General features: G+C 34.4%; 1 protein-coding gene across 1 annotated transcript; it reads left to right on the top strand.

Moving 5' to 3' along the window:
- Positions 1–985: 985 nt before the first annotated feature.
- gtpbp4 (GTP binding protein 4) lies at positions 986–14,844 on the top strand. Its single transcript, NM_199851.2, is given in 16 exon segments — positions 986–1,072; positions 1,682–1,852; positions 1,958–2,061; positions 2,504–2,640; positions 4,122–4,222; positions 4,309–4,401; positions 5,155–5,346; positions 5,431–5,496; positions 6,344–6,433; positions 7,152–7,262; positions 7,895–8,024; positions 8,105–8,205; positions 10,365–10,562; positions 12,044–12,109; positions 12,221–12,355; positions 14,398–14,844. Coding segments are annotated over 16 exon segments (1,896 nt in total). The 5' UTR covers positions 986–1,024; the 3' UTR covers positions 14,551–14,844.
- Positions 14,845–15,450: the final 606 nt, after the last annotated feature.

The raw sequence follows: 15,450 nt of genomic DNA, 5'->3' as shown, positions 1-15,450 counted from the left end.
ACACTGATGTTGGTTGGATAATATGCTACGTGAAGCGGGATGACTCAGTTAAGCTGATTTCACTATAGGCTTATTTATTTACCGGTTATATGAATAGTCTGATCGTGGGTCAGCTTGTGTGTGTGGGCATAATTTGACGTCTTTACCTAAAACTTTAAACATTCATAGGCCTGTTATTTGAAATAAAACGTAAATAAGGAGAATAACACATAGGCAGTAATGCAAAGTATTAATAAAAGTGAATAAATAGCCTAAATGAAACAAGAGACCAAAATCAGTCACCAGGTCTACTGCCCCCCTATGGATTTAAAGTGCCCCCTCAGTTTTGACTTCCTGGCGCCGAGCCTGGATAATTCTACCAATTTTTTTAAATAAAAACATATACATAATACAATATACAACATGTACAATTATAATGAAACTAATATACACTCAAATACATAATTTTCCTCCCAGAAAGTTATCGTTGGTCAAAATAGCAAATGTTTTCATTATTGAAACCATGATTATTCATTAAAATATTAATTTCTTAACTTTTCACTCTTCTCAAATTGAAACATTGGTATTGTGTTGTCTAAAGATAAGTGTAAACATTACATAAATCATGTCATGCGTTTTGTTTATGCCTAAATAAATTACAATATTAGTGTGATTGACAAAAATATTCTATAAACTACTGATGAAGTGATTATAGTATAGTTCAGGGGTGTTATAGTCAATTCTTGATGAAAATTCACTCACCCTCAAGTGGATCTAAACCTTAATGAGTGTATTTTTTATCTGTTTAACACAAAAGAAGATTTGTGAAACACGTTTGTGACAAGCGAACAGTGAGAAAATGATGACAAAATGTTAATTTTTAGGTAAACTACCCATATAAAAGTAATTTGGTGCTCCTCCCTCCGGTAGATGTCGCTGTGAGCGCGTCATCGGTGTTCCACGTGTTTTGCTCTCCGTGACACGCGTCCGCTGCGTGTTTCGGCCCTTCCGCGTGCTCTGTAGAGGCGACGCGTGTGCCGCTATCATGGCGCTCTACAACTTTAAAAAGATTATGGTGGTTCCCACCGCAAAGGTAGGAAACTAACGCCGTTATTTCATTTTTGTTTGTGAGTGTAAATTATATACAAAGTTAACGGAGTTGCTGTCAAACGCAGACACTGACAGCATTGTTTCTTCTTCTGTACACACGTGCGTGCGCCGTGAGCCATTTAACTAGTCATCTGTTGTATTTCATCTGCTCCGTTACAGTCAATAACATAACATCTTATTGACGTCATGTGTGAAACTGATTTATGGGGGTTAATATATTTGGAGTGTTAACAAGATCAGATGTTCAATTAGTCTCAGGTTGAAATAACTGATCTCCTGATTTGTATTGTCAGTTGTTCTGCTGAAGTCTTCAGATGCGAATGTGTGCCAAGGTTATTATGATAATGGAGAGCCTGGTCATTTCAGAGAATAATAAAGTTTCTATTCATGGACCATAATCTATGTTATGTAATTTATTGGCTTGAAAATTTACAATGAGTTATACAATGCTGCTTTAAATTGACTGGAAATATTGTCAAGAAAAAAAAAATCTTAAAAAGTCTCTTGTCTAAATATCTGGCTGGAAAGTTAAGTACAAGTGACGTTCTAAGGAATAATAAAACTATTTCTTTGCTTGTTTTTCTTCATTCAGGACTTCATAGATGTGACTCTATCGAAAACCCAGCGGAAAACCCCCACTGTAATACACAAACATTACCAGATCCACAGAATAAGACATTTCTATATGCGCAAAGTTAAATTCACCCAGCAGAATTACCACGATCGACTGTCACAGATCCTCACAGACTTCCCCAAACTAGACGTAAGTCACATTTCACAACAACAACAACACTCGGGACAAAGATCACACAACGCTGGTCCTCCATCTCGCTTAATGCATAAATGACTTCCTATGTGTCTTTCTCAGGACATCCACCCATTCTACGCTGATCTGATGAACGTGCTGTACGATAAAGATCATTATAAACTGGCCCTGGGTCAGATCAACATTGCTAAGAACCTCATTGATAAGTGAGTCTCTTGTTTATATGTATAACTTTAGCACTTCATTTATTGTTCAAACACGCAGTCAAGCCTGAAATTATTCATACCTCTGGCAAATGCGGAATAACACCTTTCGTTCAAATGTCTGAGAAATATTTTTTTTAGTCCACAATTACGCTTGTACATCATCTTGATATCCACTGGGTAAAGCCAGTGTCATTTCTGATAAAAAAACACTTATCGGTTGAATAAATGTAACTTTTAATTGCTTAATAATAATTCCTTACATTTATATAGTGCTTTTCTGGGCACTCAAAGCGCTTTACACACATAAGGGGGATCTCCTCATTCACCACCAGTGTATAATAATTTCGTGCTTGACTGTATCTGAATCCAGTATAATAACTGCTAATTTCTGTGACTGAATTTCTTGTAACCGAACAAACAGTTTCTGATTTTTTTTTTTTAGTGTTGCTAAAGATTATGTTCGTCTGATGAAGTATGGAGACTCGCTGTATCGCTGTAAACAGCTGAAACGGGCCGCTCTGGGTCGCATGTGCACCATCTTAAAGCGACAGAAACAGAGCCTGGAGTATTTAGAGCAAGGTATGAACAGTTAAATGCTCACATATTTTCCAGCATTTTATACATTTAAAAAAACATATTCTCAGCAAGGCTGTGTTCTTTTTGGTTTGGAAATGCCGCAAATATTGTAAAAAATTGTTTTAATTTTGTGATTTACTATGTTTAGGCCTGTCATGATATTTCTATTTTTGATATTGTTGGATATATTACACCATAATATATTGCAATATTATTTAATGTGATTTTAAGACCATTTTATGCCTCTAATTATGTAATGTCAGAATGACAATATAATGTCATCACTATGCAAGTACACTCTTCCAAAACACAAAATATTTTATTCTCAAGAATTTTTCATTCAATTAGTCATTTAACAATTTAATATTCATGTATTGGAGTCAGAAACGCATCAGCATAAAACGCATATCCTAAACAAGCAAATAAATAATAATAAACATAGAAATATGTTATTGTATTTTATATTAAACACTCTAGTGTTTTTTTTTTCAATGACACCTCCAATAGAGATAAAGATGTTTTGAAACTAAAATGGTAAACGCTTTATTTTGATGGTCAATTTGAGTATTAGTAGACTGTCTGCTTAATATTTGTTCATACTGCGGCTATTTTACTGACTATAAGAAACTTTGCAAGTACATGTCAACTTACACTAACCCTGACTAATAAATTGCTTATCGTGACAGGCCTAATTATGTTTAATGTATTTCTGTCATGGCTAATTCTTTAGCATTTATTACTCTGGTCTTCAGTGTCACATAATCCTTTAGAAATAATTTTTATAAGCTAATTAGCTGACTCATAAACATTTTTATTGTCATTATTAAAATCAGTTAAGGCTGATTTATACTTCTGCGTCAAACGCCGGCATATGCTACGCACAGCCCTTCGGCGTCGCTGACATGCACCTCTCAAAAAAATGTAACTACACGTCGCAACGGCGCGTAACGCAAGCCCTGTGATTGGTCGGCTTGGTAGCGCTGATGAGTCTGGGCTGGGACCGAGAGCCGCGTGAATGGTGCCGGCCTGATATAGCGATTGTTTACAAGTGTGGAGTCCCGTGAAGGAGCTCCGGATGGAAAGTTTTGTTTTGTGTTTACCTCATAGTTAAAGTTGTTGCACGTCCGCCGGTTCCTGCCTTAAAATGAGCGAGTTTGAGCCACTTGTACATCCCGGAAGTGTTCAGGAAAGGCAAAACAGCAGCGAAGAAACTCGACACAGAGGAACATTTACACCTCACTGCCAACTAGCGTTTCGGAAGTGTTAATGCAGACCGACAGCCGCGCACGTTGCATGCGCCGTGGTTTACGCCAGTCTCTTGTCGCAGAAGTATAAATCAGGCTTTAGGCAGCTTAATATTTGTATTTATTTATGAAACCAAAAATCTTTGAACAAGAGCATAAGCATTTATTCGAATCCTTAGTCTAGACTTTCACATCTGGTGCACATTTCCGCATAGTAACTGCAAGTATATTTCATCTCAGTTCGTCAGCATCTGTCCCGTTTGCCCACTATTGACCCAAACACCAGAACTCTCCTGCTTTGTGGATACCCAAACGTCGGCAAGTCCAGCTTTATCAACAAGGTTTGTGTGTGCATGTGTACAGTGGTGAAATGCTTAATGCATTTATTTATTTTTTAATATATAAACAATATTCTATTGGTATACAGGTGACCCGTGCTGATGTTGAGGTCCAGCCGTACGCCTTCACCACCAAATCTTTGTTTGTGGGTCATATGGATTATAAATACTTGCGCTGGCAGGTGAGTAATAGTAAAACACAACTATGTTTACAAAAAACCTATTGCTGTTTTGCGTATTTTTGTGTATGTCAGATGAGAAATTGACTATTCTGAGCTGGTAGTAGAGCTGGGCGATATGACAAAAAGCTCATATCATAATATAAGTAAATTCAAATCCTGATAATGTTATGTTTATCACAATATAGAGTCTTTTCTGCAAATGTAATCAATTCATAATTTATATTTATTGTCTACATGTAAAAAAACAAATTATTTTTTCTGCATTTTAAAGTATATACTCAAATTTACTCATTCATATTTGATAATTTCCTCACTTTATTTATTGCTTTAGGACAAATGTTTGATTAAGAATGAAGAAATCTAAAATAAATATTAGTGAAATAAAAATCCCAGCATAAAATATTGCTAAATAAAATCCATATTATGCTCTCATACAAATTCTTAAAAGTATTACAGTGAACAATGTATTTTGTGACACCACAATATGACTAAAAGCGTAATATGAAACTTTTTTTTGTCCGTTCGATATACATTATATTGTCATATTGCACAGCCCTAGCTGATAGAAAGGGTAGAAAGAGGTAGAAAGAGTAGCTCAAATAAAGTCATCACAACCGTGGTCCGCTGAAGAGCTTTTCTAAACAACCCAACCCCAACCGGTGCTAGCAAGATGTGAATAATAAAGCGACCAGTGAGTGTATTTCTGCTTTTTAAATTAAATATATATAATATTATATGAATTTTTGCATGTAGGTGGTTGACACCCCTGGTATTCTGGATCATCCTCTTGAGGAAAGGAACACCATAGAAATGCAGGCCATCACGGCTCTGGCTCATCTGCGTGCTGCTGTCCTCTATGTCATGGATGTTTCAGAGCAGTGCGGACACACACTCTCACAACAGCTAGAGCTGTTCAACAACATACGGCCACTTTTTGCCAACAAGGTATGCACACACACAGAATAACTGCAGTAAACAGCAAATAATTTTGTTTGGTTTTATTCATTGCTGATGATTTGTTTGTTGCAGCCTCTGATCGTGATGGCCAATAAGTGTGATGTGAGGAAGATCAGTGAACTTTCTGAGGAGAATCAGGTAACTGAGATTATTCAGTTTCTTGAGGTGAAATATAAAGTTTAAATAGTTTATTTTTAAATATTATTGATCTGGCTTTGTGAGACTTTTAAATGGTAAAATCTAATTCTTTTGCATGACACATTGACATTGAAGCACCGAATGGCACTTTGTTTTTTGTTTTTTTTTTTGTTTTGAGAACTTTGAAAAGACTTGCTTCATGTTTGGATGGAAACCTGACAATAGACAACCCGGGAAGACTTTGATCCTTTACAAAATGTTCTCACTTTATTAAATGGTTAATGCATAAATTCTTACATACACTATTGCTTTATCCTCATTGCAAATATCTGTATGCTGTTTTTTTATTCTTTATGAAATATGACTTTTTTGAGGAATCTTTACACTAATCTCTTCCATGCAATGAAAACTCTTAGTGAACCCAATGCTTTAAACTGAACAAAAATGTTACAAAAGAATAATAAGAATATATGTGCGAATGATTTTTGCATTTTTTTTTGAATATGCCTAACATTTGTTTAAAAGATGAAAATTTACAGTTTACCAGAAGTTTTATATTTAATATTAGCTTTATATTATATATATTATATACAAGTTTTATATTTATATTTTTTTATATATTTTATATTTTTTGTTGCAAATTTCTCTCTAGCCTTATAATAATGCTATTTCAGCATCTATCAATATTTTTGTGTTGTTTTTGTTAACAAAAAATAGTTTGCAGAGTGTGACTTTGAGCTTTTATCTTAACATCTAAGTCCAATGCTAGATTTAATCTCAGACTGTTTACAGCTTGTTGGTTAAAATCATGAGCAGCATTTTTAAACTGAGCTTGTTGTATGTGTAGAAAATCTTTGCCGATCTCACCGCTGAGGGGGTCGACGTAATTGAGACCAGCTCTCTGACAGAAGAGGGAGTGATGCAGGTGAAGACTGAGGTAAGAACAAACCAATCAGCTTCTCTATCTCTCGCACAAACTCCGAAAAATCAGCCAATCAGCTTCTCTCTCTTAAGGCTGATTTACACTTCTGCGTCGATTGATCCCCATGGCGCATGCCTTGCGTGTAGTCATGTAGTAATACTTCTGCTCGCTGTATGTGTTGCTCTGCAATTACACTTTCAAAATGCTAGCTGGCAGTAGGTTTTAATGTTGTGTCAAATTTCTTTGCGGATGTTTTGTTTTTTCTGAACGCTACAAGTCGCTAAAGTTTGCTCATTCAGAGGCAGGAACTGGCAGACGTGCAACAACTTTAATCATAAAGTAAACGCAAAACAAAAGTTTCCATCTGGAGCTCCTTAACGGGACTCCACACTTAACACTCACTCCATCAGGCTTGTGGCTATTAGCACCACCCATGCTCATTACGGCTACCAAGCGGACCAATCACAGAGCTTGTGCTATGCATTGCGGCAAGTAGTTACATTTTTTGAAAGGTGCACATTAGCGTCAGCGTCAGCCATGGCGAGAGCTATGTGACTTCGCAAAGGCTTTGCTGAACCATACGCTAGCGCTTGACGCAGAAGTATAAATCAGCCTTTACTTGCTTTGTGGTATCGGGCTCTATCTCTCACTCTCTGTTTCACTCACTGTAATCTGCGGATTTCTTTTGTGGATTGGTGATTGAGTTGATTTGTAATTGTTTGTTTTTTTACAGGCATGTGATCGCCTACTAACTCACCGTGTAGACACAAAGATGAAAAGCAAGAAGGTGCACGATGTGTTGAACAGACTCCACCTGGCGATTCCCACTAAGAGAGATGAGAAGGTATGAGGCTTAGACCAATGTCTGCTTGTCCAGAAGTCTGCAGATTTCTGACACTTTCTTTAGCCCATTATTAAGCCTATTATACAAATGTGTTGAAATATTTTGATTCACTTTTTATATTAATTTCTGTAGTCATATTGAATATGCAACTGTTCATATGATTTCTGTACAATAAAGTTTGTATATAGTAGTAAAAACACATTTTGTTTTATTCTGAAAATCGCATATTTTTAATTTGTTTGTAATTTATTGCCTTAATTTGCATATTTTTAATGTTATGGAATTTGTTCACCCACTGTATCGAAAATGGTATCAAGTATCGATATTTTTCAAGGTATCGTATCAAAGTCAGAAATTCCAGTATCGTGACATAGTATATAGTATAAAGTATATACTATATGAGAGTCTTTGTTTACCAAACATGCAGTTCTAATTAGATTAGCATAAAAGTTATTATTTGTTTATTTCATATGCTAAATGTTTAGTTTCTACACACTCAAATTCATTTCACATAAATTCTGCACAGTTAAAGCAATGTGTCTGCAGATTCTGTCTAGCCCTGGTCATAAATGTATTTCTTTAAAAATGCTGCTGATGTTAGTTTGTAAGGATTTTGATTTGGTTTTGTGTAGGCAAGACCTCCATTTATTCCTGAGGGTGCTTTGCTCCGTAAGAAGGCGATGGAAACAGATGCTCCCAAACGCAAACTGGAGAGAGACCTGGAAGTCGAGCTGGGAGACGATTACATACTGGATCTACAGAGTAAGAGACACACACCCACACAATTGCACAAATGTTTACATATTTCAGATGACTCTAAATGCATTGCCTTGTGTGTTCAGAATACTGGGATTTGATGAATCCAGACGAGAAGCAGGATAAGATTCCTGAGATTTGGGAGGGTCACAATATTGCTGATTACATCGACCCGGAGATCATGAAGGTATGAAACAAATGCCAGAACTTCAAGCTTTAATGCATTAAATCACATTTCAGGACCATTACTACTGATATTTGGAGTGACTGTTTGGTGACTATTTACCTTGCCTTAGTGTTGAACACTTGGTTTAGGGCTGCAGAGTTATACAAATTAAACTGATCTTGCAAAAAATCTATATGGTTTACTGTGATTGTCAAATCGCAGAGGCTAGAAATGGGATTTGTGTGTTTAAATGAACACTGTGTCAAGATTTACTCTGAAATCAGTGGCACATATTTTTGATTTCAGGCAACTCTTCATAATAAAAGCTTGATTGGTTAGTTTTTACAGGTGAAGACATTTAGATATACATTTTACTGTTGTAATTTATAAAATCTTTATAGTTTACTGTGATTTTCAAATTGTAGAGGCTGGAAATGTAGCTTGTGTGTTTAAATGAACACTGTGCCAAGATTTACATTAAAACCAGTGGAGCATTTTTTTAAATTACTTTATTTTAAGCATTTTTATATATGTGTACACACACACACAGAACAAGAACAAACATTGGCTCGTACTTTAGACAAACAAAAGACAATATAAAAGAAAACAACAAAGAAAAGAGACAACAACAAAAAAACAGATCATAAAATCATAGTCACAAAACACTATCAAAACTAGTGAGGGTGTATAGTTTAAACTTCAGAGGGGTCAGTGGATTGCTCTTGAGATGTAGATTTGTCAAATAAATCAAGAAATTGACCCCAAGTAGCCAAAAATTTTCTCGTGGAGCTAGTCTGTAAAAATCTGAGTCTCCAGTTCTGGAATGAGGGGGGTGACGGTCATTTCCAATTTTGGAATTCACAAAATGCCTGATTTGCAAATAACGGAAAAATGTGTATGAAGGAGGTCAAATTTTTCTCTTAACTGACTGAAGGAAGCAAAACGCCCCTCTACTTAAAGATCCTTGATTAAACACAAACCGTTTTTCCTCCAAACATAATACGTTTTATCAATCCGTGCCGGTAAGAATGAATGATTCTGACAGAATGATTCTGCATATACAGAGGTCTCTGGTAGTGTTAGAGCTTTACTTATTTGGTAAAAAATTCTTACTGAGTTTTTCAACAAAAAACTGAGTTACCAGTGGAGCATTTTTTTTTATTGTAGGCAACTCTTAATAATAAGAGTTGGATTGGTTAGTTTTTAAAGGTGTAGACGGGCAGATATATTTTATATTTTATAGTTGTAATTTATGGTAAAAGTAATCAAATTCCTACTATTTTATTGCAATTATATTATGTTTTGTATTATATACAAAACATTATATTGTAATTAGTCAGAATCTAATTATGTTATAGCCATATTAAAATGGTCAAAAACAGGGCTTGTGGCTTGTAAATGCTGAATGAGCAAGTTTGAGTTTATTATACATTTTTCAGCAATAGAAAACCTCCCAGAATGATTTCCTTTAAAACTATTTAACCTGCTACATTTTACAAATTGTGAAGACACAAAAAGTGACATGCTGAATTAAAGGTGAAATTAAAAAGTTGTAGTTTCTTATGCATATTTAACTTTTCTAAAAGCGTTCGGCCTAAGAATTTTGCCATTTGAGAAAGTCAAAGTTTAATGCATTACATTTGTACATTTTTATTTATTTAATGTGGATGCATTTTACAACAAAATAAACTTTTTTTACAAGCATAGCCATAAAATTAACCTTCCTATCATTAGTCCCTCATAGAATCTGTGCACGCAGAATTATGCAGATTTTTAACCAATCATTAAGTCTATTCATTTATGTAAATGTGTTTGTAAAATGTATTTATTTTAGTTTTTATAGTAATAATAATATTATTGACTAATTTTCAAATGATTGTAAAGTAGTATTTTATTTCTTTTAGTAGAGTTAATGAATAAGAGACTTTTATTTTGCATCATAAATCTCAACAAAAAAAAAATCAAGTTATTGTTTTATTTCATGTTTTAAGTTTTTAGTTAGTTTACTCCCAAATCCAAAGATTTAAAAATATATTATTATTATTATTATATTTTTTAAAATTATGCACTCAAATGACCATTAACATCTGCAGATTCTGGCCTGCCTATCACTCATGTCTTTTCTCCAGTTTCATCCTTGTTGATTTTGAATGTTGAATTTCTGTTTCTCTCTTGTTCAGAGGCTGGAGGATTTGGAGCAGGAGGAGGAGCTGCGTGAGAAGGCTGGAGAGTACGACTCTGAGGAGGAGAGCGAGGATGAAGAGATGCAGGAGATCCGTCATTTGGCCAGTCAGATTCGGGAAAAACGCAAGCTCAAGATAATCGCATCCAAAGAGAAAGACACCAATGGACCAAGACTACCTCGCACCGCCAAGAAGGTCTTTCTTTGTCTATCTATCTTTTTTTGAAGGAGTCAATTGTAGCAGTTAGTTTTAGAGCTCTTGCACCAAAAGAGGACCAAAGCTGCTTTATTTAATGTTCATAAAAAAGAAAAATGACTAAAGACTGACAAATCGGACAATAGAAGCAATTAAAATAGAACAGATATAAAATAGAAAGATTAGGTGGTGAGGAAAAAGATGTCAAGATAAATGTAAGATGTTTTTTGAAAGTGCTAAAAATGTTTGAATTAGGTGGGTCATTTTAAAAATAAAGTTAAAAATCTGTCAGGATGATTTTTATGGATTTATGTGTAATTTGATAAATAGTGGTGCGACATGCGTTATTAATGTAGTAACTTATTTAAAGTAAATAAATAATACCATCATTTTTCTAGTTTAATAAACATAATAAATGTAAAAATATATGAATATTATATTTTGCATAAGCTTTTCGCTTTGTTGATGTAGGATTGAATTAAACTGTTCAGGAAGAATTTACATTTGAACAACAAAAAAAAGCTAATAGTTCAGTAAATTGACAAACTGCCTTGCACTCATTTTAATGGCCCATTTCCACTGAGTGGCACCATAAGGTTCGGTACGCATTCATGGCTGAATTTCTTTTATTTACTTTATATAATCAAAGACGTTTCAGTAGGCTATTTCACACCATCATCGATCTGCAGTTATAATCAAATCATGTTCATAGAAAGGTTAGTAACAAACATTTATACACAAGTATTTGTGTATAAAGCCTCTGTTTTGTGAGAAGTGCTTCTCATATGATATGTGAACGATCCATACAGCTTTACTTTGACATTTTGTCTTGCTTTTGGCAGTGGAAACGCAAGACTGATAAAGGTGACCCGTACTGTACTGTACCACTCAGTGGAAACTGGCCATAAGTGGTGCTTGTGCAACTGCATTGTAGTTTGAGCATAGATTATTGCATTTAATTAAATCAATGGATTAGATTTAATTTAATTAATAATTTGGTTGTTAATGCATCATAAATTGGTTTTGATCCAGAAATGTCATTTTATCGCGTTGCTGAAGAAATGCTTTTATGTTTTAAATTAGACGGGTAATTTTTCCAGTTAGTTTTTGATTTTTTCAAAATGTGCTGTTCATTAGAGGTGTGGAGTATTTATATTACCTGCTTTCTCTTGATTTTCGGTCTGTGAGATTGATTACAAATGCGATACCGAATTTATAGTTTACCAAAACAGTTGACAGTTGCCATATGCTGGCTCTTTTAGGATCATGTTAATATTTGCCTAAATCAGTCAAGGTACCAGCACTAAAAAAATTAATAAATAAATAAAACATGCTCAAATAAGCATACTATAAAAAACATTAATGCAATTAATACTACATAAAAATCAGTAATATGGTCACATTACTATTTTGTCAAAATCGCACACCATATTTGAGCATCCTGTAAGATGATTGATAAGTTTTGTGGTTTGTGTCTGCAGGTGGAGAGAGCGACTCTGGAGAAGGAGATGTCTGATCTTGGTTTGGACATGAACAATAAAGATGATGTAAGAACCAATCTTTTGTCACTGTATAACTGTTATTAACGCTTTTAGTTCAGTTTGTTTATCATGATCAGTTTCTGTAGCAATGAGCATGTTTATACTTTGTCCATCCAGAGCCACTATGCTCGAAGGTCTCGCTCTCTGGTCCGAAAGAGGAAGAGGGAAGTTTCCGCTCCACCAACATCACGCACTCGCAGCCAAAGCGCATCCAGACCACCCAGAGACCAATCAGGAGTCAGAGATGCCAAGGTAGAGCCTTCGTCAACCAATCAGATTCTTAGGCTGCATTCATGTACAGGACACACAAATGAGGCTATGCGAGTTTAGTCATATAGCAGGTTATTCAACTTTGTGCACTTTCGGTTTAGGAAACCTTTATTCAGAATACCTGAAATGTCTTAATTCAGATAATTAGGTTGCACTTACAAATAATTGACATCTTGGTGAAAACAAGAGTCAGAGTTTGTCCATTATTTTTTTATCCGTTGAAAAAGTATATCTTTTTAGTATCTTAATTTGACCTAAGTATCTTTAGAATACTGGTGGTTCACTGTTTTTTGTTTGATCAGATTATTTTCTCAGTTTTCCCTTCAGTAGTGATTAGAGAAAAAAACTTGGAAACAATTGAAGCAGTTGCTTTGCAAAATGATTAACTGTTTTGAAGCGTCCAAATGCCCACAGGCTAGTGACATCTGCTGGTGTAAAGCATGTAAATGCAGCAAATACACAGGCAAAACGTGGATTCAATTTGGCTCTTTCAAGCACAGCAAATGTAATATTGAAAATATAAACTATGAAATGTGCTTCTTCTTTTAGCATTAAATTTGAAGTGTCTGAATAATTTCCATTCATTTATAAGTTTTAAAGGCTTATTTGTATGGAGCCAGATCAATCTCAAAAATAATACATTTTCAAATTATAATTCGTACAACACAATTCACATTTACCACATCCAATTTGTAGGTTCAAAACACAATTCGTAAATACACAAATCCAATTCGTAAATTCAACACACTATTTAAAAATACACAAATCCAAAACACGATTCAAAAATACACATCCAATTCGTAAATTCTAAATAGATTCAAAAGCACACAAATCCAATTCATATTTAAAACACAATTCAGAAATACACATCCAGTTTGTGAAATCAAAACACGATTTAGAAATGCACAAATCCAATTCGTAAAATCAAAACACCATTTATAATACACATAAATCCAATTTGTAAATTCAAAACATGATTTAAAAATACACAAATCCAATTCATAAACTCAAAACACCATTCTGAAATACACAATTCGTACTCTCAAGACACGTTTCAGAAATACACTAATTGTAAATTCAAAACACAATTCAAAAATACACAAATGGAATTCATAAATTTAAAACATGATTTAAAAATACACAAATCCATTTTGTAATATCAAAACAATTCAAAATAACACATCTAATTCTTAAATTGAAAAAAAAAATACTCAAATACACAAATCTAATTCATTTGGTAAAAATATTTAGGATTTTTACTCTAATTCACATTTTGTGTGTTGCATTTATTTGTATTTACAAATTAGATTTTGTTGATGCCAGTTGTGCTGTGCATGTATGAATTTTTTATTTCGGAAATGTTTTCTTTTTGACACTGAACTGGCTCCACATATTTGTTCCATTGTGGGATCTGCTAAACAGGACCTCAGGAGACTATTAACTATTATTTTTCCTTCTCATTTACAAATGTCTCTTAAAATAAACCTGTAAAACTGATCCGAGTTCAGGGATTCACCAATGGAGACCGATCTCAATGAACCTGCATGATTCATGTGAACTTTGTACTTGCACAGGTCGCCCTCTAATGGCGATCTATTGGATTTTCAGAATTTTTCAAAACAGTAGTGACATCATGGAGTCCTGTTTAACAGTAGTAACATCATGAAGCCGTTTACTGAAATATGTGATCTTAACAATTTGATATGCGCTCAAAAGACAACAAAAGATTCGTAAAGTTCTTGACGCTTCATGAAGAAAAGTAGCCATCACTACCGTACAGTGATATTCAACATCCTTAATGTAGCTCTAAAAAGTATTTTGGGTTATTCATAGTCTGCTGGTTGTAAATTAATTTTAATTGGTTGCTTATTAATATTGGCTGTATGAACCATGAGAATGACACCACCTCCATTGTAGCCAGTAAAAAAAAAACAGAACTTATAATTCACAAAGCATTATGGGTGAAAAGCTGAATGGAGAAAGATCTTTCATATATATTCACTGGTCTGTCTTATTTCTCCCAGATGCTGAAGAAGGTGAAGACTATGATGAAGAGCTCACAGAAGGGGATGAACCGAGAGGGCAGAAAGGGTGAATCTGATCGTCACGTGTTTGATGTCAAACCCAAACATCTGCTTGCTGGAAAAAGGAAATCTGGCTCCACCAGCCGCAGATAAATTAAGCCTTATTCAATCTGATGTACTCATATCTGTCCTTCTGCCATGATAAATAAATGTTATATTCTCTACATTTAATAGTTCTCTCTGATGCTGGTGATCGTTCATCTGTAAACACGAACGAATGTTAGGTTTTGAAACGTATGTAAGGCATCATTCAGTGACTGAAATCATCCACAATGATAATGGACCTGTACAGGATCATGATATTTTCAACTGTTCATTATTTACAGAACAAAAGATCTGAAGTAATTGTTTGCAGTGGGAGTCAAATAAACCACCTCAATTGCTAAACTTTAGATTCTTGTGTGTAACTGGGTCTTCTAAACTTTATGCTACAGTCCTTTAAAGGTGTAGTTCATGTAAAAATTGTAATTGTGTCATTTACTTACCCTTGACTTGTTTTTAATACTTTTTTCTCTGTTAAACACAAAAGATATTTTAAAGACTGTTAACCCATGACCAATGAATTCCACAGTATGAAAAACAAACACTATGGAAGTCGATGGCTACTGGTTTCATTTTTCGAAACTAGTTTGAAACAAGTCAAGGGTGAGTAGATGACACAATTTTCATTTTATGTGAACTATAAAAAATTATCGATTTAATATTTGTTTTGCGCAAGGATGCACATTTTCTTAAGCATCCATAAATTTCCAAAATCTCACAAGTGCAGAACAACTTCATATAATGGATTTCAATAGACTTAATTACATTTTGTGATCATGAATTTGACAGCTTTAGAGTAACCAAAAACACAATTCCCAGGAGGAAAAATGTGTTCAATGTATAATTGACCCGTATCTGTTCTAGTTGTCTGTAATACTTTAACTATAGATTAGTTCTATATATGGCCAGATCCACGGATTTATGGGGAATCATTTTAAGATGATCATAACT

Source organism: Danio rerio, chromosome 2 (assembly GCF_052040795.2).
Source record: "Danio rerio strain M-AB ecotype USA chromosome 2, GRCz13ab, whole genome shotgun sequence".
In the NCBI taxonomy this organism is placed as follows: domain Eukaryota; kingdom Metazoa; phylum Chordata; class Actinopteri; order Cypriniformes; family Danionidae; genus Danio; species Danio rerio.
This window is presented reverse-complemented; position numbering and strand designations above follow the sequence as displayed.